Raw genomic sequence first — 26,743 nt, 5'->3', positions numbered from 1 at the left:
TGCAGGGCAAGCTTGGTGTACCCGGATTGCCAGGATATCCAGGAAGACAAGGCCCAAAGGTGAGCTGTAAATGAGCTGTATATCTTGTGCTTTGACATTAGTCACAATGGCAGTTATTTTATTTGTGCGTTTGGGGAAGCATGGTGTGAGCATCAAAGCAAGGGCCATTTTTCACATTTTCTTTCTTGACAATCATATTCTGAAGTGAAATCTTTAAAAATGTTGGATTCCCTAAGGCAGGCTCTTTAAGGAGCCCTATCTTTCCTCTTAACAATACTGCCTTCAAACCTTTGCTATCCTCTCATGAGTTGTATTTGTGTAAGAGCATCAGATAGGCGCGCATTAAACAATTTGAAAATGATATGCTTGAAAGAGAATGAGGACTATGTTGACCACTAAATGGGTGCTGATAGTGATGAGAATTTTCCATGTGGTACAAGCATTCCATTTGTGTCATTACTGCTTCTTCCATAGAATAAACCATATTTCTTTGAAACATATAATTTACAATTTTCATCATGTTTTCCTTTTGCTTCTGTTAAGACAAACATGACAAAACCCAACCCTTAGTTGATTTATGTGCCCACATCTATCCTTCAGCTATTTTTTATGTTTTGATTGCAATAAAAAACGATATGGGTGGCTTCTGCTTTAAGTGAAAGCTTATATTTTTAAAACATTTTTATGAAACATATTTTCAAAAAGGTCATCCTAACACAGCTTTAGGAAATGGGCATGCTAAATTAATTGCAAGATCTCTTCTGATATTAGCAAGAAAGAAAAAATGGAATAAAAACATAATTCTACAGACATCTCCCTGTGTAGAGGAGGCCATTAGAGAGACATTGCATCTCCAGACTGTCTTGAAGATGACTCATCATGGGAAGTATCACAAGTAAAAGAATCCCTTACCCCTTCTACACAACTGAACAATCAACCTGCAGTAAAATCCTCAACTTTGCTCTAATTTGGGATCAATTTTTAATTTCAGATTTGAAATTACGATTTTTGGAAGAAATACAACTTCCTGGCTGGCTAAGCAGAGTGTTTTTCTGACTCTGGCCTATACTTTAGCCCTCTTCAGTCAGATGAATGAACTATCTGAAGAATGCTTATTCATTGAACATTCTGTGTTAGTGAAAAATATCAAAACCATCTATGGAAAACATTAATGAAAACTATTCACCTTGAGAGACATGGTTTTTTGCTTCTGTTTCTTAACTCAAATATCTGAGATTTCAGTCTTTCTTTTTGTTCTGCTTTAGAACCGTCTTTTGAAAAGTATAAGATCAAAGAGGTTTTACATTATTCAGTTCTAAGAATAAAAATGATGTAACACTTCAAATAAAAGTTGATTGATTCTTCTTTCAGCAAACACTTGATCAAGAATTTCATTACTTTAAATTTTTATCACATTAAAATTGAAAATAGTTCTCAACCTGCGTTCACTGTTCGCTCTTCTAATTTGTTGCTCAAATTTCCAGGAAAGAGTAATGACAACTACAATACATCAACTCACTAGAGACTAGTTTTGAAAGTTACTCACAGTCCAGTTCAAATTGTTATAAGGGAGAGAGAAAAAAAACAGCAGCAGAAGAACAGCTGTGTAAAGCAAATAAGAAATCTTGTCCTGGTATTGTCAAGAAGGTTCACACCATTCTTTTTGTTGCTGCTTGCTTGCTTTTCATTATTTTTATTCGGAGAATTATTCTTAGAGTACTGCCATTATCTGGTAATTTTCTCTATGGGTTTTTTTCCTGTCCAGTCCCTCTTGATTAACACAATTGCAAAAAATAGCATATATATTTACAACCAAGTCATGCCTATTAATGCCCAGTCATTAGAGTTTGTTTTTTCCTCTGGCCTTTTAATTATAAAGAACATTCTTGGGCTTTGCAGATCGGAATTTTCACAGTTTTATTCACATTATAAGTTATAACTGATTAAGTATTTAAAAAAAAAAAAAAACAGAAAAAAGAAAAGAAAATTAAGGAGGAAAGGAAAGGAAAGGAAAGGAAAGGAAAGGAAAGGAAAGGAAAGGAAAGGAAAGGAAAGGAAAGGAAAGGAAAGGAAAGGAAAGGAAAGGAAAGGAAAGGAAAGGAAAGGAAAGGAAAGGAAAGGAAAGGAAAGGAAAAGAAAAGAAAAGAAAAGAAAAGAAAAGAAAAGAAAAGAAAAGAAAAGAAAAGAAAAGAAAAGAAAAGAAAAGAAAAGAAAAGAAAAGAAAAGAAAAGAAAAGAAAAGAAAAAGTGAACCTCTTACTTTTCTCCCACCAGTGAATATCAGTCAGGGTTTAATTAAAATCAACATCAGTGAAGTTGTACTGCCCATAAGTCATTAATAGATAATTGGAATGATTTTGTGAAACAAGATTCATTAAAGGAAAAACATAAGTAAGAAAAAGAGAAAAAAGGAAAAAATACTGATGTTTCAAAGAAGACCACCAAGAAATTCTATTTTAAGTTTTTGTTATATGCATTTTATTTGCCCCTAAAATACTAATAGCAAGCTGCACAGATATAGATGCATTATTACAGCAGGGAGTCTGGCCAGTAGTTTTAGTGGCTGACCAAACTAAACACTGCTTCGATTTGCATCTCCAGTCACTTAAAAGTATATTTTATCAAGTCTACCACCTCTTTTACCCCAAGTCCTTTATGACAAATTAACACCTTGGCAGGTAACAAGTCTGCTGTCCCTCCGGACCTGTATACCAGAAATAAAGAAGAAAATAGTACTGTTCAGATTAGACTGGGCAGTTAGCAGAATGAAAGGGGAGAAAAAAGAAGCAGGAATAATGCCTGGAAGTGGTTTCAAGTCAGATGGTCTCCTCATAAATTTTGCTTATGAGATGAGTATATAAGCACATGTACAAATTGCATGAATCAGTTAAATGAAACTAGCCAGTGGTCAGTTTACAGTGAGTAAAGCACTTCAAGTAGTTTACAGCTCAGTAAAGTGAATAGAGGGCCACACCACTGTTCAGATGTGGCAACACCTTGCAGTTATTTTGAATGAAGTAATTTTGTAAAAGAATTATTATACTGTGAGGCAACAAGGCCTTGTTTGTTCCTCTTTGTTATGATACAGTTATTTCTAGTCATCTGTTACTGATAATTTCTTTCCTACTTTTAAAAACGGTGCAGATTTAATGAATACTTTATTGTCTAATAAGATGACAAATAATGTCCATTCTCTACATTGATTTTTTTAATGCATTCTGGACTTGAGGCATTATGGTAAGTTAATTTACAGCTATTCATCAGAGCTGTCACACTTGCAAGTTTGACGTGTAAAATGTCCATGACTTTGGAGGTGTGCTTTACATAAAAATTGAATGTTGGCTATACTACTCTTTTGCTATTGATATCCTCTGATATTTTTATTGATTTCTTACACAGGGCTCAACTGGTTTCCCAGGATTTCCAGGTTCCAATGGAGAGAAAGGTGCAAGGGTATGATAATTCATGTTTGCATGACACTTAATTAACTTTTAGGAACTCAGTGCTATGGAAAGTCACTGAAATCTATGGATACAAGCTACTATGAAAAGAACTATATAAACAGGCTTTTCACACTTAAGATGAACCCCTACAGTTATGTAAAACAGGCCATACTGACACTAGTTCTCATTCTTTAAGGTATTAATCTAAATATACAGGAACTCACTTTCTCACTGTGTATGCTACCATAATTGGATATATTTGAAAAAGAGAAATCACCTTTTCTGAAGTATCTTTTTTGACGGTATAGCTGAATGAGTTGGCAAGGACTATTTTCCTGTATCCCATGAATTATCCTGCTACCATGCAATTTACCCTCAAGGAAATTCAACTTGTATTTCATAAGTATTCTGATATTCCACAAGCTTTTTTATAGGCTGAGCTTCGAAAATGCAAAATGTACCAGACAAGATGAAGAACATGTACTATTACATACACTAAAAAATAGATGTAAAATGACAGCTTTTGCTGCTTTCTTTACTTGAAGCAGGTGAGGGAAAATGTTATGCATATTCTTCAAACTATAAAAATGAAATATCGGTTAGAAAGAAGGTCACTGTGCTGTTGTCTCTAAAGCTCGATTGAACATAGCAGAAGATATTGTTAGAAAGACAATGAAATTAAGAGCATGAGTCAGAATTCATAGATTGTAGCAACAAAGTAAAACTGTATATCAGTGTTCTTAAGAATCCATTTTAATTTGCAGAATGAAAACAAGCAGAAATTCATGATTTAAAGATGAATCTATGAAATCCAATTGCATTTGCTTTTCTTATGTATGGGTTAAATTGTTTGTGTATTATTTTAGCTAAGATAAAGATACGTTGTTAGGGACAGACACAAGCAATAGAACAATGTTCAGTTCATTCTTGTTGAGAAAAATGACTAAAGATATCAGAATAAAGAAACAAGCAAAACAGTAACATCAAAGAGCAGAATTAAAATTATGGAAATCTAATTATATTGATCCATTATCAGGCCTTCATAAAGCTTTCAGGTTAGCTAGGGTACTAACCACATAATACCATCAAACTGCATGTATACTTAAGCATTATTCTAATCATCAACAAGACAGTATCTGCTGGGTTTGTAATTTGAATCTGGTATTATTAATCTTGCCTAAAGGGATATCATTGTGTTTTATGCTATCATGCATACTGGTACTAGGAAAGACAGTCATTGTCCCTGAGAAATTCATAAGCTGTATAGCATTTTAAGAACAACACATAGTTTTTACTTTGGTAAGTGAAATAAAATCAATATATTAAAAAACCCCAAAACAAAGCCACAAGAAAACCCTCAAGAAAACAGGTGTCTGCATTTAACTGGTTTCCAATAAAAGCAAAAACATCCTTGCTGATTTTCTGTTGCTGTTGTGTTTACCTCAGAGAACTTAGAACGTACCGGTCATGAGGTTCCTTTTCCTGCCTAAAGAATACTACTCTCTTGAATTTTAAGCTTCTTTGCATTAGAGTGCACAGCAATACTAATGCAGAACCTAAAGAAAGAAATCTATTGGGTATGATTAAGAGATATATTGAAGCAAAAAATTAAGGGCTAGTATTCTGGCAAGTTCTGTGTCTCTGTGCAAGTGTGCGGAATCCTGGTAGGTATTACAATACCTATTTCAGTTAGAAAAAGAGAGGCTTGCCCTTTCTTTTCCCTATTAACCTGAGGAGCTGTCCATGGGAACCTGGGAACTTTGTCTTCAAGGCTGTTATTACATTGGAAATGATGCCAAGTCCTTTAGACTACTGCAGAGAGACTCTGCTTGTTATGTGACATCTTCACTACTATTTTAACAGAGTTTAAAATGTTCTAATGCATATGACAGAATCTGACTCTTGAGTCAAATTTAGTGCATTTAGCTACAAGTTCCAGTGAACTAAGGAAGATAATAAATTTTACCAAGGAACATGATTCTGCAAATTGAAATGAAAAGTAGATACTTAAAGATAAAATAACATTTAAACCTAAGGGAGTTGCACTCTGCCTCCACTTCAGTAAAAAAACTTTATCTCACAAATACAGTGTCTGCTAAAATGATTTCTGTGAACTTTTCTGTACAGGGACTACATGGCAAACCAGGCCCCAGAGGACAGCGAGGACCAACAGTATGTACTTTTGCTTTGCAATTTAGAGGCTTTCCTCTATGAATTTCCTCCACCATACTGTGAAGAATTATTTTGATTTGATTGTAATAGCCAATAATTATCATCAAGTGCATCTGTGTTAAATTGACAGGGTCCAAGAGGCTCAAGAGGTCCCAGAGGTCCCACTGGCAAACCAGGTCCAAAGGTAATTGTCAAGCATACTGTATAGATTGTCTACAGGCTCTTTCTTTCAAATAAAATAGAGGTCTGATCTTTAAACATATTGTCTTTCCTTTCTAGGGTACTGCAGGCAATGATGGTCCTCCTGGCCCACCAGGTGAAAGGGTATGTGAAAGCTATTTATGTACATGTTGGTTTTCCCACTATGTAGGAGTGTGATTTGAGGGTTGGAGTATTGTTTTATTTTTAGTTCTCCCTCTTATGTCTTCGCCCTTCTTCAACCAGAGTAACCAGAACTAACAAAAACTCAGTTCCAGTGATGCTTTTCATGAAGTTATGAATGGGGTAGCTGAAGTTTGCTGAAAGCTTCCTCCATCTGTAGCTTAGTTGTGTACTATAGGACACAGAGAATACATACACACTTTGTATTATATCCAAGCACTTTGTATATATCCAAGCAAATTACAGTTATACCTATCAGCTTATGCTCTTAAGAATGCCCCATTTACTGCAGCTTACTGCTTGTTTATGGGGTTTGCAAATCACTCCAGCCACCTCCAGAAGCTTCTTTGTTGAAGCAGTCAATTTTTTTTGTTCTGATCAGCTAAGAATTCGCTTCAACCTACTTTCTGCATGCTTGAGAAATCCTGTTGTGCTTGCTAAAATAAAATTTTCTGCTTGCTATTATCTTACCAATCAATACACGAATCCAATATACAGTAAGCCCATTACACAGCAGTATATAGAAAAACAATATTAATAAATCAGATTTGTAATAGCAGCACTTGAAAACCAACTCAGTTTAAGTAGACATGCTCTCTGCCAAAGTATTTTTGCAAAGCTTAAGAAACTTTTCTTTCATAGTCATATTTCATTAAACTGCTAACCTTTTTCATGTAGAGAATCTATAAATCATTTCCTGGTATCCACCCATAAGTGCCAATGATCTCCAGGAATCTTACTCCTCGGGAGGGAGCTCCTTGTGCATTTTCCCCTGCCCCATAATATCACTTTGTTACACTATTTCCTTGCTGAATACATGCACACTTGGTGTATCAAAACTGGCAGAATAACAGCAAACTGTTTTTGCTAGAATAACTAAGCAAACTGAAAAAGGCCATAGGATCAGACCACATGGTTTGATTGAGTTGATTACTGGAGATAAGGACATCCATAAAAGCAATGAAAACAAGAGCATGGTGTAAGTGTGTTCTAGAAATCTCAGATTTTAAGTTTGTGTGTCTGCAGAAAGCAATTAAGGTTAATTTTGTTTGGTTTATCCTTAGAAGTTGCAAGTAGAGTATTAATAAGCATCTGTCTGCTATACACATGTAAAGGAATGTCTGCAGATCTAATGTCACATTTTTCTGCTTAAGGAAAGGATTCCTTTCCTTTTGACTGAAAGCCATTAAAGCATATGCCAAAAAAATTAATACCAAGTACACTGGAAACAAAATTTTTAGTTTACTAAAAACCTTTCATACTCATTTTAGCTCTTTCATTCCTGAAGCAGAATATTATTGTACAAGCAGAATATTAACTGTCCAAGAGTTAGTGAGCAGGATAGTGGTTCTTGCAGTAAGGAGGAGAAGTAGGATAGAATACAAGGAAAGCTGAGGCCTGGAGGACTAGACTGTAGCCAGTACATATGGAAGACAATGCTCCAAGGGAGGCTGCAGTAAGAAGTTGAAAGTACCTCTATATCAAGCAAAAGACAATGTACCAAGTGGAACATGGACAACAGGAGTAAGTGGAAAGTTGGGGTGAAATAGGAGTGATGTGGCAAGTAAGAGAGAGACACAGGGGCAGGAAGCTGGGATTTAAGAGAGGAATGAGTTAACTAGGATGTTGGATGTAGAGAACTAGGCATAGTCCAAGAAAAGAACTGTAAGTTGTTTTACACTGAGGAGGACTATCAAAGGCAGGCTACCAGAAGGTGAATAGCAGAGCCTCACGAAGGAGTTTGCTAACAGCTCCAAGAGGTTATAAGGAAGAGAAGCTGTGGGTGGACTGAAAACAATGAGCAGATCAATCCAAGATGAAGGCATCCCTGGAGAGAAATTGATTAGAGCAAAGAGATGAAGAATTGCAGAGCACCACATCTTATATCACTTGTGTAATATAAGTGTGAGGTATCTATTTGCTTCCCAATAGGGGTGAATGTCAGCCAAAAAATAAAACTGTCATTTCTACTCCACTGAGACTATTTCAGGTACCAGACATGTAAACATTAAATAATCTGTACTGTGTAGCTACTGTTAAAATGAAATTTAATGACAAAAAAGAAAATGTAGTTTTGATAACATGCTGTTAGTATTCTAGTGCTTTTTCTCACATAATCCATCAGTCTAACATCTTGAAATCTGCAAGCCGTACTGTGAATAAAAAAAAAAATGCAAATCTCCTTTTCTTAAAAAGTCTCAAGATGTAAGGATGAAAGTACAGTGGGAATTTATGAGAAAGAAGGTGAAACTAACAGTAAAACTTTGAGCTGTGTTCTTATAACCCAATTCCCAAGAGGGACCAATTTCTTTCATATATTTTGTACAGTAGCCGAGTCAATTTTAATAGTTTTACTCTATAAAACTCCCCCATTTTTTTTTTGAAACTTTATGCTTTATGTTATATCCAGAAGCAATTAAGGAAAGGTCATTTGTTCACAGAGACAGCAGAATGAAAAAACCCCCAAACCCTTATGTGGAACATATTCGTGTGTTATGGAGCTTTCAGAAACAACTTTACACCTGTTTTGGAAGAGAAAATAAAAAATGATGGACAGTGCAGTAAGATCACAAAGATTTCTTCCTTTGCCTAGCATTTCTTAGTTGACTCAGATTTAGTATTACAGTATAATCAAGGTCTACCCTGGAATAATATTCACTTAAGGGCAAATTCTCCCAGGTTGGGCACAAGGGATCCTCTCCCACAGCTACATTTGCACACTGCTTCAACTACCACAGGAGGCAGCCATGCTCTGGAAGTGAGCCTGGGCTCTAATGAATGAGCCTTATGGAACTCAGAAACACTTGGCGCTTTATCAGAGGAGCAAAAGGGTAGCATAATTTGGGAGATGTGGCCTCCTGCTTCGCCTTTTGCATCAAATCAACAATTCTAATATATTTTGACAGCTGATGTCTTAGAAAAACCTCACATCATATACCAAGTAGAACAGGATAAAGTCTTGCACTATTTGACCAGGGTACATGGCTCCACTGTGGGACCATGTAGAATAAATAAGGTTTTTCAGGTTGCTACTCTTTAACTTAACACACTAAAAACTAACCAGGAAAAATTCTTTTAATAAGCTGACATAGTCCCTTTCAGCATATCAGCAATAAATTCTAAAAGCTGGCCTCCATTTTGTCTGGTGACAATTTTAGAAACAGTCATGTAAGCTAGTACTTTGTGTAAATATCTATCTGTATAGATGTATGTGGACATGTATGTACATATGTGTATATATATACTTGTACATGTACGTAAACAATGCACTAACTCACACGATCATCTTTAAGTAACTTTGTAAAACCATGCTGCATGAAAATTTTCTCTCTCCATATATATGTGTATATACAAATCTATATAAACAAAATGTTCATGCATCATGGGTTTTTTTTCAGCTATCTCAACTATTTTTCGTGATAGCAAGAATGTTGTATTTAGTCCCTGGGAACTCTGGAAGCTTATTTTATTTGGAAGTTTGTACTGTTGTACTTGAAATATTGTCAGAGTGGAGGAACTGCCAAAGATGAATGGTGGACTGAAAGTTAAAAAGACCACCAGACTCTTAATTAATTCCCATGGTTTATGCAACATAGAAAACAATGTTTCTTACTCACAGTTGATTCCTATTTTATTATGCACAGTTTCAGGGGTGACATATTAGATATAAGTAGTTTTTCTTTTTTCTTACTACATTCCTACACAGGCAGTATTGCTTTCAGGAAATCCCCTACAATGTCTATGCATGTGAATTGTTGCTACCAGTATTTATGGCAGTGGAGCTGAGGCTTTATACTTATAACCAGACATTATCTACAGAGTTAATATATTTTATAACTGAAGTTAATATTTTTTATAATTGAAGCAAACTTTTCAATCCAGTGTCATGGCAGCTAGAGTAAAACTTTACTTGTTTGTTGACTTTATACTAGGGACCACAAGGGCCTCAGGGACCTGTTGGATTCCCTGGACCAAAGGGACCTCCAGTAAGTATCTTTCTAATCAAGTATGTGCAACAACAGGAATGTTATTTTTCATACAGTGTTTCTGAAGCAAATATTTGAAGATTTATTTAAGGGATGGTTTATGTATAGAGTACAAATACGCTTATTGAAGTTTAAGGCTAAGACAAGAACTCACACATTCAAAATGATAATTGGTGCAGCTCATATGACATTCAGCATAATATACTAAACTTCAAATCCTCTAGTATGTTGATGCCAATGCCTAGGTGACAGACTAAGTTTAGGCAAAAAATTACTTTGTTGGTGTATATTTTCTTCTAACAATTGATTTGTTGAGGTAAAAATGAAGAGGAAGGAGACATTCATTAGTAGCAGAAATGTATTGAAGTAATAGCACATTTGAGCTGCAGCCTGAGCTAGTTATACTGCTCTTCCTGTGTGTTTCTGCTTATGTGGAGTAAGTACAAAAGCATCAAAACACCTGTGATTTTTTTTCATGCATGCTTTTCTTATTTTATTTCCAATGCCAAAACCTGAAATTTAATCAAATACTCCTGTAATGCTTAGTTTTGTGTTAACTGAGTCATTAAATAAAGAAAAATGGAAGGGAAGTATAGGGACTTTCCATGATTTCTGAATTTACAGAAAGCCATTTTGAGCATGTATGCATTTGACAACCTAACAGATATGCTCCAAGCAATTGCTAACACACATCAGGGAGAACACAAAGAAAATGTATTATTAAAATCATAGCTGATATAGGATCGGTTAAGCTGTACTGAAGACTAGTCTAGAAAAAACAAAGAGATCAGAGATTCTTACAGCTAATTGTACACTTCTTTTCAGAATTAAGAATGGCTGAGAAATGTTTTGATTTATCTATTTTACAATTTCAGGGGCCACCTGGAAAAGATGGCTTGCCTGGGCACCCAGGACAGCGGGGCGAGACTGTAAGTAAATGTACTCTACTGTGTTAGTGTTGTAAACCTCCAAAGGTCATGACTGTGTGATCAAAACTAAAGAAACAGAGACAACAGAAAAAAGGGGAAGAGGCTGGGTGTAAAAGGTTACATAGTTTTCTTATGGTTGGTGGGTTAGGCATGAGAAAGCTTTATTTTGTTTCCATGCTACAAAAGTAAGGTTATTCTTTGCTATGCCCGGTTAGTAACATCACAATCAGCTTAAATAGTCAATAGAAGTAAAAGAAATTAATACTTGGATCTCAATTTTAATAAATATTTGTCAGGCAATTACTACATAGTTCTTTCCTCACTGAATGCCATGTAACATAAATAATAACATAATAAAAAGTCTCATTAATGGTAAGCAGCTAGGAAACTCAAAAGCCAACACCTTTGGAAAGTAGGATCAGGCATGATTCAACCTGTGAAAAAAAACTTAAATTTTGAAACTATATCCTATGTAATCCCTGTAAGAATAGCAATGAGTAAATTCTGACAGCAAAATGAAAAAATTAACATGTAACAGTTTCAATGGAATTATTAAAAAAACCCTCTCTGCTTCTCTAGTTCCAAAAACTTACTCATATCCCACTGAAATAAAATAAAATTCTTACTCAGATTTTTCAGAGCTAGAGAAAGCCATAGATGAATTAAGAGAGAAATTTTCTCAGCATCTAGAATGTGTTTTGGGTTCCAACTTCCCTGGAAATCTGTTAGTGACTGCTGAGTCCCTTCCACTGCTGGAAGGAGGAGCACAGAGCTTGGAGTAACACATCATTCTGAAAAACTATGTTTTCTTCTGCTAATACTGTAGTATTGTAATGCTTTTCAATGACAGTGGCTTTTTTTTGTGTAAGAGAAATGTTATTGACTACTTCTTTGTTCTTTTTCTTTGCAGTGATGCAAAGATTAGTCTTGTGTATCATAAGAATGAATTTTAATCATTGTTTAGAATGCAGGAAGCTCAAAATTGTTCTTTAGTCTGATAAGAAAAAGCAGTTCCTATTTTCCCTTTATTCTTATATATTTGAACATGAGCCAGTAATGTGCCATTACCTCAAAGAATGCTACTAGTATCCTGGGCTGCAGCAGGTGGATCTTTCCCTTCTGAGGCCAGGAGTATTGTGTCCAGTTCTGGGCTCCTTAGTACGAGAGAGCGAGCTACTGGAGAGGGGCCACCAAAGGGCCACTAAGATGATTAAGGTGGAGTATCTCCCCTATGAGTAAAGACTGATAGAGCTAGGACTGTTTAGCCTAGAGAAGAGAAGGCCCAGGTTCAATCTTATCAAAGTATATAAATACATGAAGAGAGGGTGTAAAGAAGATGCAGCCAGGGTCCTTTCAGTGGTGCCCAGTGACAGGACAAGAGGCAATGGGCACCACTGAAATACAGGAGGTTCCATCTGAACATCAGTAAACTCTTTTTCACCGTGAGGGTGATCGAGCACTGGAATGGATTACCCAGAGAGGTTGCAGAGTCTCCATCCTTGGAGATATTCAAAAGCCATCTGAACGTATTCCTGGGAAACCAACTCTCAGTGGCCCTGCTTGAGCAGGGCAGTTGGACCAAATGACCTCCAGAGATCCCTTCCAACCTCAACCATTTTATGATTCTATGATTTCTTGGTTTCGCTCATGACTAGAAATGAAAGATGCAAAATACAGTGAAGCTGTGGACTCTGCTACTGTGTGACGTTTGGACCAGGTCCCCCTGGGTTCAATCAATACTATGATTCTCTAATTTTGTATCTCCTTTGGGTTTAGCAGGGTTAGACAGATATAAAACTTGAGTAATTTAGGAGTAAATGCAGCTTTTCATTAGCATTGTTTTGTGCCCTTCATATGTGTATACTTGAGCCAGAATTATTTAAAAAATATTTTCCCCCATGGGTTCTCATGTATATGTTTTTGTAGAAAAACAGGGTTTTTTTAAAAACAAAAAGTGGACTTTTTTTTCCGATGAACATTTCCATTTCCAATTTTTTAAAAATGTATAAATCAGAAAATTTTCATTGCAGTTACTGGTAAATCAGGATCTTAAGAATTCTGTTTCTTATTTAGGCGTATATCTTATTAAAGTTCAGTGGTGCATGTGGGCATTATAGCAATTAGGGAATTAGGCTAAGAGACATACCGAAGCTTAACAAATTAGAGACCCAGATTCCCAGATTGCACTCTGCAGCTTGCTTATGGAATAATAAACATATGTTGACTGCAACTGAGGTAAGTATTAGTGGAGAAAAGGCTACAGCTTTTTCCACCAGTAAGCCATATGCACTTTGAAGAACTGCCATTGTGCTGAGATGCTTGACATAGGAACACTAATATCATGATAAATAATTTGGAATATAACTGTAGGAATAAACTAGATACTGAAAACCAATATTAAGCTGGATCCTCCTTAGCAGTGATTATCAATTTCAGTGATACCAATCTCAGATTGACAGGAGGCAGCAGCTGCAGATTGTTAGATTGCTGTTATACAAGAATTTAGGGTTCCTGCCTGTGAAAGGATAAAATAGAAATATACTGAATGTTTCATTTATTAGGATTAATCAAGGGCCTTCTTCTCACTACAATAAACTCAGTTTTATTAAATTGTCTTTCACGGAAAATAAAAAAAAATGGAGGCTAATTAGGCACTTACAAACACATGCATGAGACATTAGTGTAAATTTTTTAATACTAAATATTTTAGATGAACCCATGGGATGTTCAGGTCATCTTGAGTATTTGCTGCTGAAATCTCCTTATTAATTCTTTTACAAATCTGAATCTGTAGGAATAGATAAGCTGGTGATATAAGAGAAAAAGCAGAGTAGTAAAACCATCATTAGCATCAAGAATCATTGAATATACTGCAAACCTGGGAATAACAGGTCTTCTCAAGATACTTTCAGGAAATGGGTAATATTCAACATTACTTTGTCTTTGCTTACAATAGGCTTCAGAAGAAGCTTAGACTGTGTAAAGGAAGGGACACATGAATGATTCCAGCTGCAGCAGTTCTGATTTTCAGTCATTAGAGCAAAGGGGTACTTTTGTATTTGTTTTTAATCTGGATCATTTCAGAGGTCTGAGAGAGAGTGCCTAAACAGTTACGGGCCAAACTGACCCATGATAATGTCTGACTGCTAGCAAGGAGAGAATCAGATTGAGGAAGGAAAAAAAAAGCTTAAACCAGATCTGATGGAACAGGGCAACTGTCAGTGAGACTGTGTCCAGAGGAATGCTGAGCAGGGCCCAACATTTATAAGAAATATGGGCCAGATGACACTTTTTTTTTTTTCTACACAGGTGATCAGAGTAGGAGGCAGATACAGGCTGTTAGGCAGGGGATACTCTGTGGAACCCTAGATGTGATACAGCAGTGAATGCACTCACCTAACTTCATGAAGCAACAGACTTCCAATATTTGAAAGAAATAATTTAGTACGTTTCAAAGATATATTAAACAGTGCTACTATAAAGTGAGGTTGTCATTCAGCTTACTGACTAATTTTGAATGAAAGTCTGGGGCCACTGATTAGAAAATGAAAATTCTGTAAAATTTGCCAGTGTTCTGAAAAACTGTCCCCAAAACATTTCCTTTCTGTTCTCTGCTTCCCAGTTTTTGTCATCATATCAATTTCTCATTAACTTCATTCTTCGTGTGGCATTCATGCTGCCTTTTTTACCATCCCCATATAACCTTCATCTTACCTGAATCGCTATTTCTTTCCATTTTCTTTCTGTCTAAGCTCGCCTTTACTGCCCCTCCAACTTAATCCTCCATCTGTGTCTTTCTTTAAAAAGTGTGTCTGGCTTTATGATTCATAATGTATATATGTAAAAATGTATTTTCAGCTTTCAGCTGCATCACTTATGCATTCAGACTCACCTAATCAAGTTCACCTAGAGAGATCTGTAAAATTGACTGGAATTTTTACTACTGTACCACCTCAGAGAGATTGGAGCCGATAGAGATAAGAGAGATTAATCAGTATTTCACTTCTAAGTACACACAGGAAAAAAGAATTTCTCATTTTCATTTCCTGAAGAGAAGGAATGTGTGACATGGAATTTCTCTTCCTCCTCTTCAGCACAGATATGAATTTTGCTCTTCTATATCTTGTCCTGCATTACATAGTATTCTATGATGATTTCACAGGGTTTTCAAGGAAAAACTGGTCCTCCTGGTCCCGGTGGTGTTGTTGGCCCTCAGGTACATCATTTAATTTCATAGTTAATTTCATAAGACCAATGTTTAATGGTTATGTTATGGCTAAGGCAGTTGCTTTTGTTGTATTAAAAGGACCACATTGATTGTTATATTAACTTTTGTAACAAATAATACATAACAATTTTAGAAAGGTATACTTAGTAATCATCAGTGATTCCACAAAATATGCAAATGTCAAGGTTGCCGTTCCACTTCCTTTTTTGTGTGTTTTCTTCATGTGATTATGAAATTGGTGTTTTACAGAAGTCAAGAAGGCAGAGTTCTCTACCATGAAATAGTTTAGAAAGAACAATACAACAGGTGACTTTCTTGACAGAGGCCAAATTTCAATCACTTTTAGATTGTGGAGAGATTCACTATCAATATTTAATTTGATCTAATCTTACTTATTTGCAACAAAATCAAGCATTTGGATTGCATGAGCTTTTTAGATAATTCCCTCAGTGAAAATTTTCTGCTAGTGAATCTGAAGAGGTATCTTCCAACTCTACTACCTTCCAATTCATATTATTCAGAAAAACAACAGTACAAATAGTGTTTCAAGACAAGCACAGTTCATGGATTTCCCTCCTGTGTCCTTTTTGTAACCTCCTCCCATACATGGATACTGTGTTTTAAAACTTCATTGCTTAAGGAGCAAGATCAGGATTTCAGACTTTGGAAGCTGTACAGATGTGTCTGCAAGCAGAATGCAATGCAAGATTTATTTTATAGCACAAAGATATTTTGTAAGTTAGCTTTGCCTGGGGGGAAGGTGAGGAATGTATGCTAACCAATGGTAATATTGTTTTGTAACAAATACTCATAACAGCTGGGTATTAAGAATCTCCTCCTCCCTACCACCCAAGACATTAAATACCTTGAGGTGACTGAAGTTTTACTTTTGTGCTTAGGGTCCTACTGGTGAGACTGGCCCAATTGGTGAAAGAGGTCATCCAGGTCCTCCTGGTCCACCAGGTGAACAAGGCCTCCCAGGTGCTGCAGGAAAAGAAGGTGCTAAGGTATGATGTGGCTTGAGGGAACAAATTGAAAGGGACAGATAAATTGCTGACACTCTCACATTTCAAATCATCATGCAGAACATGCAGAATAAAATCATAACATACAATATAAAATCACGATTGGCACATTTCACCCAGAAGGATTTTGAACACTGGAAGATTTCAATTTTAGAGCTGTGTCTGCTTCCATTGAAATAATGAAAATTCTCTTGAGCCAATAACTAGTGTTTTTGTAGTAACAAAAAAAAAAAACCAAACTGTTTATGTATACCACACATCCACTATGGAAATATAGTAATGGCATGTTCACACCAAGGTGGAAAATTGTACATTGGCATTTAAAATAGGATGTGTAGTACTGGATAAAAGGCAGAATTTCACTGACTAAATTTAACTCTTTGCTTACTTTTTGGCCACCATTGGGGCACAAGAAAAATATTGCTTATCTAGTTGCTATGTAATTCTATTCAATCTTCCATTTTAAATGTGCATTGTAAATTTTTAACAACTGTAGCTTTAAACATATTTTTATAGCTTGCTGTGTTTTTCGCTGTTTATATTCTATAACTAATACTGTATTTTGTCAAAGCTTGTTATAAATTTAACCATATTGATAGACTATTATACTGAAAATCTTAAAAAAACTAGTGGGTGAATAGGTGGCAGCATAATCTTTTTTGTCATTAGTGTAACTACAATCTGGTATTTCATTTTCATCACTTATTTAGTGACTAACATAAGAATTTCAAATATTTTTTTTTTAATCAAAATGTAATATGTTTCCAAGGGTGACCCAGGCCCTCAGGGCATTCCTGGGAAAGATGGACCAGCAGGTCTTCGTGGTTTCCCTGGAGAGAGAGGCCTTCCAGGTGCTCAGGTATGATATAAGCACTATTGCAATTGACATGATGTTTCTAAATACACAAAACAATGGATTAACTCTTTTATTTCATGGAGCCTTCTACTGTGTTTAAAAATGAATGCAATAGGAGAGCAGATATCAAGCATCCAGCATTGTTAAATATCATTGGCTATACAAGCAAAAAGGAATTTATTGAGTTTTTTTGTCTTTGGATTTTTACATTCTTCCTATCACGTGTATTGCAAAAATAACTCTTGAACTTGCCAGTGTAAGAGATAAAGAGATAAGCTTTTTTTTTTTATTTTTTAGGGTCCAGCTGGTCTGAAAGGAGGGGAAGGCCCACAAGGCCCACCTGGCCCAGTTGTAAGTAAACATAATAATTTTATGGAAATATAAACAGTATTACACAGTAACCTTTTTTATTCTTTACATGCTATGATGCTTTTATCAACACAGTCTGTAAAAGAGCAGACAGATGTATGTCATTCAAAGTGATCAATAACTATTTTCTACTAATTCTCCATACTAATAAACATTCAAGGAATGTGAAGGTTGTGAATACCTGAAGCCTTCTCTATTAGTAGATATGAGATTTACTTGTTTCTCGATACTTGAGATGAAAGAGGTTTTCCATAGTGGAAAATTTATGGATAGTGGACTTATGCTGTGGTGGTGTGTTGACCTTGGCTGGATGCCAGGTGCCCACCAAACTGCTCTATCACTCCTCAACTGGACAGAAGGAGAAAAAATATGACGAAAGGCTTGTGGGTTGAGATAAGGACACAGAGATCACTCACCAATTACTGTTACGGGCAAAACAGACTCAGCTTGGGGAAATTAATTTAATTTATTATCAATCAAACCAGAGTAGGATAATGAGAAATAAAAAACAAACCTTAAAACACCTTCCCCCCAACCATCCATTCTTCCTGGGCTAAACTTCACTCACAAATTCTCTACCTCCTCCTCCCGAGTGGCGCAGGGGAACAGGGAATGGGGATTGCAGCCAGTTCTCTCTGACACTCCTTTCTTCTCACACTCTTCTCCTGCTCCAGCATGGGGTCCCACCCACAAGAGTAAATCCTCCGTGAACTTCTCCAACATGGGTCCTTCCCACAGGCAGTTCATGAACTGCTCCAGTGTGGGTCCCTTCCACGGGGTGCAGTCCTTCAGGAACAGACTGCTCCAGTATGGGTCCCCCACGGGGTCACAAGTCCTGCCAGTGAACCTGCTCCAGCATGGGCTTCTCTCTCCACAGGGCCACAGGTCCTGCCAGGAGCCTGCTCCAGCATGGTTCCATGGGGGCCCAGCCTCCTTCAAGCATCCACCTGCTCTGGCGTGGGCTCCTCCCTGGGCTGCAGGTGGAGATCTGCTCCACCGTGAACCTCCATGGGTGCAGGGCACAGCTGCCTCACCATGGGCTGCACCACTGTCTGCAAGGGAATCTCTGCTCCAGCACCTGGAGCACCTCCTCTCCTCCTTCTTCACTGACCTTGGTGTCTGCAGAGTTGTTGCTCTCACATATTCTCACTCCTCTCTCTAGCTACTGTTGTGCAGTAGTTTTTTCCTCCTTCTTAAATATGTTATAACAAAGGTGCTACCACCAATGCTGATGGGCTCAGCCTTGGCCAGTGGTGGGTCCATGTTGGAGCCGGCTGGCATTGGCTCTGTTGAAGATAGGGCAAACTTCCATCATCTTCTCACAGAAGCCATCCCTACAGCCCCCACACTACCAAAACCTTGCCACTCAAATCCAATACAGCTTTATTCCCTTTGTACAACTGCAGTTCACTCATACAGTTGACCCACATAATGTTAAAAATTTTTATTACTGCATCTGATATTTTAAACCATATACTAGACTATGTGTAAGTTTTGATTAATTTTTAACTCATTGATAAACGGATTCTTTTTGTTTAGATTGGGATAACAGAATGTTTCATACATAAAGAATAGAACTGATAAATATTCTACTCATCTTCAGTAATTTTTGTATAGTTGGGAAATGTCACATAGCCTATTTCTTTCCACCATTATTTTACAATTTATTTGCTATCTTAAAAAAAAAAAAATTTGAAGACAGTCATCTCAGAATCTATTGAGATTTTTTCACTCAGATTTTGGAGACCTCAACATAGTTAAAGAGGGGAACACATCTTAACTCTGTTTTGAAGTGCTTTGAAACTGATACAGAGAGTGATACAGCAGCAGGCATACTTTTTGCCACAGTATCTACATTGAAAACAATATTTTTCAATGAAAGTTAAGATTCTGTAGGAAAAGGGAAAAATTGCAGAGCAAGCTTAAGAACTTTGAGGAAGTATGATAAGCACTGTAAAAACAGAATCTTATTTTGGAAAATAGTAACATGCAGCTTGCAATCTCCCATTCAAATCCATGGGAAAATAAATCATACAAGAATATAAGAATGGCTTATTAACAATACCATTTTACGAATATGTAAAGAAATTATGCATTATACAATTACTTGAGAATTTTAGAAGATAAGATGACCAAACCCATCCATTGCTTTGAAGACTTTATGTTTACTGTACTTCTTGTGTGGTCCATGCCTATAGACAGCATCAGTGAAACTGTTACAAATGATGTTTGCTTGGCTAATAACAGCTATGTAAAAGCATGTCATGCAGTAATATTCCTTCTCAATATTTTAAACTCAACATGGGCATAAATATGTATTTGCCAGCTTTTTGTGTTGCTGTAGCTGTTTTTTTCTTTATGATTATGATAGAAAAGCAGTGATAAGTACTCAGTCCTCAAAAGCAGTAAATTATTCTCCCTTGAGTAGTGTGACTAGGCTTTTTCTAGATGGTCCTGTGCTCAGAAGTTGTTTACATTTAGATTTTTGTTTCGTGTTTGCACATCTACTATTTATACCTTTCCTACCTCTTTCATTTCAGTTTCTGATAGTTATCCACTGAAAGGTGTTTGAAGTAGGGTATGCTTAAAGTCACCTATTCTCTGTTGTCATTTTTTATGCAAGGAGGTTCTACAAGTATTCTACTGGTATTCAAAACATGGTTCAATTATTCCCAAATGTGAATTGTGTACATTTTGACAGTCATCTTGTCAACTTACTTCTTTCATTCAGTGCAACTGAAACAAAAAAAAGTCAGCACAGCTATTCCTGTTAGACAAAAAAGTAATGGAGGAGCTGAAATTCTCTGTATTTCAACAATAAAGCTGTCTTATGTCCCTGCAATTCATATTGAGATTAGAATGCATTAAACAAGGAGGGAGAACATCCCACATATTATAAAGGTTCTTGGTTTTGGATTATTTCTACATTATTGGAAAAGATCTGCTGTAGCACCCTTTTAAGCTTCTTGATTTCTTAATACTTGGTACTTGAATTCCTAATTATTGAATCCTTAATGCCTCTAAGCTTGGTTCTTTAAATCGAGAACTTGCATTTGTGATTTACAGTTCTTAACATCATGCGTTCCGTATACATTCCCAAAAGGCACCAAAAGAAGGTACCAGGGAATGGAATGGAAGCTAGTATGGAGAGTCAAAAGGCATACCATCCTACCCCATCTGAAGAACCTGAACTGTTAGAAGAAAAGATTAATCAAAATCAAGAAAGCACAGACCAGAATAGTCTCTTCAATCTAAAGGTCATGTCTTGATTTTTTGTTAAAGGAGGCCCTAAGGCTGGACTAACCTCTCAAGCAGATCGTTAGTTCAGGTGCAATGAAGCAGAACTGTTCTGAGCATTCACAGATCAGACAGCACAAGCATACCTGACATTTAACACACCTCACTTTCCCAGACAGCATGCCCACACAGTAGCTGTGACACTACTATCATAGTTTCTCATAAATATGCATCACATAAGGTTGTGAGGCAAAAGCACATATCTTGTTTAGTGATGGTTGTCCATATTCTGAAATACATGTGTTTGAATTTAAATTCAGATGATCCATGTTTTTCTAATTCTGTGTGTATATGGTAGTGCTTTGTGTATATGTTAGTGCTTTAATTCAAAACATCAGAGCCTTTTTGAGCGGAATGTTGAAATCACCCCCATTTACCATCCTTTGGTTCAAATCATGGAGCTCTCTTGGAGCTCATGAACAGCATTCCTTTCACATGAAACTAAATTGGAAGAGAAATTCCAGAGGCACTTCTAATACCTGCCAGCTAATAGGAGTTCAGTGCCAGACTAGAATTATCATAAAGATAATTGTGTCCAGGAATACACAGAGTATGGGTGTCAGTAGCACAGTACCGACTGCTTCTTCACTTTATAAATCCATTCCCATTGGGGCCTCACGTCCTTCTAAGGTAAACATAGTCATAGAAAGAATCACTTAGGAAGCTCAGAATTTTTTGCGTATTGTTTTTCTGATCTTTGAGAAATAGATGTAGTTTTAGCAGGAATCATGAGCAGAGTGGAAAGAGAGTTTGAAGGGTAAACTTTTTTTTAAAATATACTTTGAGTTCACTGTAGTGCAGGCAGGCCACTTGAGGCACAAACAGCACCAAGCTGCCCTGAGAGTATTCCAGAAGTCCTCAGTGGGATTTTTTTTCTATTTCATCTTTAATTACTAACTTGTTATCTTCAAAGTGGTTTTCAGTGAAAAAAGATGCATAGATGCCCTTAATACTGGGTTTCTGTGCATCTGCAAGGAGCACAATTAAAGCACAATAGCTTGCTTTTTTTCACAGTAGCTCATAGCAGACCATGAGCATCAAATAGTCTTAAAATATTTTCCCATCTATTTTTAGCCAACAGAGGGTACACACAGAAGTGTAATTATAATGGAGTCTTCATTTGCCATTTACAATAGGAAGAAAATTCATGCCACTGGATGGTTTTCCTCCAGTTCCCTGCCAATACCAATTGCTTCTAACTAGCATATATAGTCAATTATAAGCTTTATGTGGCTAGTACATACATCTGCAAGCATACCAAACAAACAAAACCAATGTGCATGTCAATTACTGTGCTTAAAGGGATTTGGACAAAAGAAAGAGATGCATGAACGCACTCCAGAGCAAGGCTTTTTCCTGGGGTTTTTTGTTGTGGGTTTTTTGGGGTTTTGTTGGTTTTTGGTGGGGTTTTTTTTAACAGTTCTCTTTTATCTGCTATCTTTGTCTTCTGTTTGTTTTCTTCCCTTCTCATACTACTGTGTGGAATGCTGAATGCTGATGAGAGAAAGCTCTTTGGAATGTCAAGCAGTCATTTTTCGTTAGCTCATTTAGGAATAGGATGCTTAAACTGGACTCAGAACAAGCCAGCTGTAGGCTACCCAGTTATCAGTACTGAGCTATCTAGAGTAACCCTCCTCTATCTTATAACATTTTTCAGTCATAGGGATCTTCACTTGTTGAACATTTTGTTAACCATCAGTAAAAAGTATTGCTACTACATATAATGTATACAATAGCTATTGTTACATATCTCTTCACAGAAAGTGCAATAAGGTTACTAATGAGTTTATAGTCTGTATAAGAGAAATACAAGACAGAGCATGAAACTTCATTCTGTAGAAAAGTTTTAAACACCCCCCCCCCCCCAATTAATAAAAAGATTCCAAGATGTGAGTGCCACTGCAAGACCACAGGTTAACATGGAGTTTAGTAATAGAAGGGGATTGTTTCATAGTGGGACAGAGTGATAAAAAAAAAAGATAATAAACATAGAAAGTGAGAACAGGCTTAAGTTGCCTAAAATGCTTTTCTGAGTTGTGACTATAATTTAATGTGTTCTAATTTGATCAGAGGCCATTCTCACAGAGATATGAGAAGATCCTTGAAAACAGAAGGTGTACTTCCTGTTCATAAGTCATGTAAAATTTAAGTATAACAAATAAAAATGATGCAAAGATAGACACGAAAAGTTGGCTGAATAAAAAGACATACTAGAAATTATGGCCACTGTTAGTGGCTGCTGTCTGATACAGGAAAGATCTATGCGTTATTTGTATTTTTCCCCTCTCTATTCTTGCATCCTACTGATGAGATGACCTAAAATCATTTAGCTTATGAAAGCTGACAAGATCAGAGACCATGGTAGTATGGCTGCAGGGTAGTGAATTTTTCTTGTTGAATTCACTGAAGTCTTAGGAACTAAAATAACAGAAACAGGACTGAAACTTAGGCATCCACCCAGGCTTAAAAAAACCCTCAACACCTGGAAGGATAAAGTCATCTATGATTCCTGCACAAATACTTTTCTTGAACATTCATGCCAAATTAGATCTTACTGAGACAATTCGCAAAAATATTTGGAGCAACGATTCAGCACTCTCTTCAGATTTATCTGGAGGAAAAATCACCTTATTATGGAATTAGTACCAGTTATGCTAACGGGGTCAGTCCAAGAAAATTATGTCATGAATAAAAGCAAAACATTGGGCCCTCATAGGTGAAAGCATCATAAAATTCCAATGTTCCATGAGCCAGCAAATTGCTTAAACATGGAAAAAAACCTGGCTATTCAGAGCCTCATGCTATAATACCTATTACTTATCCATTCCATGATGTATGATGCCACTTCCAGTATATCAGCTGGAAAAGTGAAATTATCGATAACTTTAAAGCATTACAATCTTGTAGGTGTCAAACTGAAAAGCTGGGGAAATATTACTGCACAGCAAACAAACCTTTAACAGTGCTCTATTGATAGAAAAATTGTAAATTATTTAAAAGACAGAAAACAAAGATGATACAAAAGTGCAAAAATACAGGAATTTAGAGAAAGATAACAGCTCGCTCTCCTTCTCAGTGAGCCCACAAATTTCAATGTTAACTGTGTTGCTATTAGTGAAATAGTTTTTCCCATTAGGCTTGTAAGCACAAGACTACCTTATATGTGGAATATAGTGGAAGAAAATTCTCCATTGTCTTTGTTCCTATGCTGCCCTATGATGTACAGTATGTTGAATCTTCAGGAAGTATCAGGTCTGGCAAAGCTGGATTTCCTGCCAGAGTTCTCAGCCAGTGATGGTGCAAAAAAAGCACAAAGAAGCTCCACCATTCTCCGTGCTCTGCCTGTACCCAGGAGAACATTATGCTTCTGTCTCCCTGCACATGCTGAGTTGTGTGGACAGACAGGAGGAAGCAGGTTAGATGGCAGTTAACCTCTCTATCAAGACACAGGAAGTTTTCTCCTGTGTTATCATTAATCCATTTCACAAATAGAGAATACCTGGTCAGAATCTGCATGTGTGATCAAGGAGATATTAGGAATTCAAGTGTAAGTGTCTTTTGCTCCCTGTCATTTTCTTGCTGTGATGTGCCTCCAAACAAGTGTCCATTTCTTTGCTTATGAGTTACAGAGAATTTTCGTTATAGATCACTGTTTGGAAATTAACCCAGCTTACAGAAAGGATTTAAAATCAGTACTCCACATTGTGGCTTTCAACTAAATGATAAACAAATATGGACAGACCAAAATTTAACATTTTCATTCTGAAATTCCATTTATTTGAGTAGAAGTTCTGATCTATACTGTTATCTGTTCCCTTGTATCCTTTTAGGAAGGTTTTTCAGTACTAGAACACTTTGTTTCTTTTCCTTCCCCTTCAGAACTACTTAAAAGTATACGCCATCTGTATTCTTAGAAAGTGCAATAAATAAGACAGGAAAAATTAGTCCACCTTAGGTACCTCTTTGTTTTTAGAGCACTGCAGATTTTTACATACCTAGCCATTCTCTCAATTTTGTCTAGTTAGCTCAATCCAGCAGAAACCATAAAGGCACAGCTCAAATTATGAAAGGTTATGGAGCTTGGCTCTGTGGTAGATTGACATATTTAAAAGAAAGGTTGGCTTTTTATGAAACAGCCATAAGCCCTACACTGCTTCAAAAGAAAGAACTGACGGGGAAGGTAGAAACTAATTTTCGGTTATGGATGATTTGGTAGTTTCCGATAGGAAAAAAAACCAAAACACTTATTTAGGCAATTAAAGGAATACAGTAATGACAATGATATGACTCATTTAAAAGTGAGGCTTGTTGACATTGAGTAAAAATTATTCCTCTCTGCTATTATTCTCTGTAAAAATATATTCTAGCATACACAATTCCAGTGTTTTTTCCACATAGAGTACTGTCTTTTTCCCTTTAATTTGCAGTATTAGATTTTTAACTTTTTCTGTGCTTATCTAAAGACATCTAATGACAAATCAAATTAGTCATTATACTTCAATAAATTTTTACACAGGTGAATTGAAATGCAGAAACATACTGATCATCACAGCAATGTACGGCAAAACCTTGCCTAAAATTTTAGGTTGTGGTGTGGGTTAGTTCTGTATTTTAATATGGTGAATATTCTTTCATCAAAGTAGTATGTTAATGTATATAGGAAACACAGAGGGAAAAAAAGTTCTTGAAAATAGGCTGAAGCACACTCCTATTATGATGAACAAATACAGGAAGGGGTATTTATCTAAAAATAAGTGAACATTAGTATTGAATAAGAACTATTGAGTATGAACTTCAGGTTAGTTCTTTCAGTCTTTTTCTTTACTTGCACTCATGCTGAATGTGTACCCTTCTACCAGCTGGAACCTCACTGAATAACCTGGGTCATGAAAACCACCAACAGTTATCAGGGTTATATCAGAATTCTCTTATACTTTTTTGTTGCTTTCCAGGGTTCACCAGGGGAACGTGGAGCAGCAGGCACCGCTGGCCCTATTGGTCTACCAGGTCGTCCTGGACCTCAGGGTCCTCCAGGCCCTGCAGGGGAGAAGGGTGCTCCTGTAAGTAATCACAGTCACATAAAACTATCACAGCACAGACTTTTAATTCCAGAATGTTACTTTTTCCCACTCTAGTATTTGCCTGTTAAACATATCCTCAGAACACCTGACATACTCCTTTTACATTTACAATTAAGTAAATAGTAAAACATTTATTGTCACACCCTCTAACACCCAAGAAACGTTAAACCTGTTATTATCACAGCAGGGAGTGAATATAATAAAAAAGTTTGTGAAATTGGTCTTTCATTAAAACTTGTACCCAGACACTCTGCATTAGAGTAAAAGTGTATTTGTCATCATCTTCCACTATTACTTACTATAATTTTCTGATACATTCTCTTCCCTTTATAGTTTTCTTTCTGATTTATTTTGTTAGTTTGGGTTTTTTTTAATTTTATATTGGTAATGTGACTCCCTGTACTGAAATCTTCATTAGTCTCCTGTGATAATGTGGATCACTTCCTTTTCTTCAAAACCAGGGTGAAAAAGGTCCTCAAGGTCCAGCTGGACGTGATGGAGTACAGGGTCCTGTAGGACTTCCTGGTCCTGCTGGTCCTAGTGGTTCTCCTGGAGAAGATGGTGACAAGGTGAATCATTATAGTTGGTATTAGTGCATCTGTGAGAAGATCTGTCAGTAGACTTCTCTGGTTGTAGCTTTCCTCACAACAAATTTGGCAACGAAGCATACTTCGTTCTTACACTTGCTTCCCCCAAACTCCCTCCACCCACTGCAAAAAAAATAAAAAACCCTTCTATATTTAGATGTCTGAGGGACAGATGCCACGGGGCATTGGGATTTGTGTTCAAGAACTAGTAGACTAACATTTATTGTGGCAAAGAAACAAGGATGAAAGTGTTGCAAAATAAATCAAGGCAGATAATGTCAAAATTTATTTTTGCCTATTTTAGAAACTTGGTTTGCTGAATGAGTAAGATAAAATGTTCTCAGTAATGTATAGTGATTTGGAACCACTCTTGGTAGGCTGGGAGTGTCA

General features: G+C 36.5%; 1 protein-coding gene across 4 annotated transcripts in view; it reads left to right on the top strand.

Moving 5' to 3' along the window:
• Window positions 1-26,743, top strand: part of COL11A1 (collagen type XI alpha 1 chain) — a 164,480-nt gene that overhangs the window by 94,179 nt on the left and 43,558 nt on the right. For all 4 annotated transcript variants that reach the window (XM_074876656.1, XM_074876655.1, XM_074876654.1 and 1 more), the window contains 13 exons: window positions 6-59; window positions 3,399-3,452; window positions 5,570-5,614; window positions 5,745-5,798; window positions 5,894-5,938; window positions 9,928-9,981; window positions 10,857-10,910; window positions 15,073-15,126; window positions 16,038-16,145; window positions 16,933-17,022; window positions 17,317-17,370; window positions 25,638-25,745; window positions 26,228-26,335. In XM_074876656.1, coding sequence (XP_074732757.1) covers window positions 6-59; window positions 3,399-3,452; window positions 5,570-5,614; window positions 5,745-5,798; window positions 5,894-5,938; window positions 9,928-9,981; window positions 10,857-10,910; window positions 15,073-15,126; window positions 16,038-16,145; window positions 16,933-17,022; window positions 17,317-17,370; window positions 25,638-25,745; window positions 26,228-26,335 — 882 coding nt within the window. The remainder of the gene's footprint in view (window positions 1-5; window positions 60-3,398; window positions 3,453-5,569; window positions 5,615-5,744; window positions 5,799-5,893; window positions 5,939-9,927; window positions 9,982-10,856; window positions 10,911-15,072; window positions 15,127-16,037; window positions 16,146-16,932; window positions 17,023-17,316; window positions 17,371-25,637; window positions 25,746-26,227; window positions 26,336-26,743) is intronic.

The sequence above is a fragment of the Strix uralensis genome, chromosome 8 (genome assembly GCF_047716275.1).
Source record: "Strix uralensis isolate ZFMK-TIS-50842 chromosome 8, bStrUra1, whole genome shotgun sequence".
Taxonomy (NCBI): domain Eukaryota; kingdom Metazoa; phylum Chordata; class Aves; order Strigiformes; family Strigidae; genus Strix; species Strix uralensis.
The sequence above is the reverse complement of the archived record's forward strand: the minus strand, read 5'-3'. Positions and strand labels throughout refer to the sequence as shown.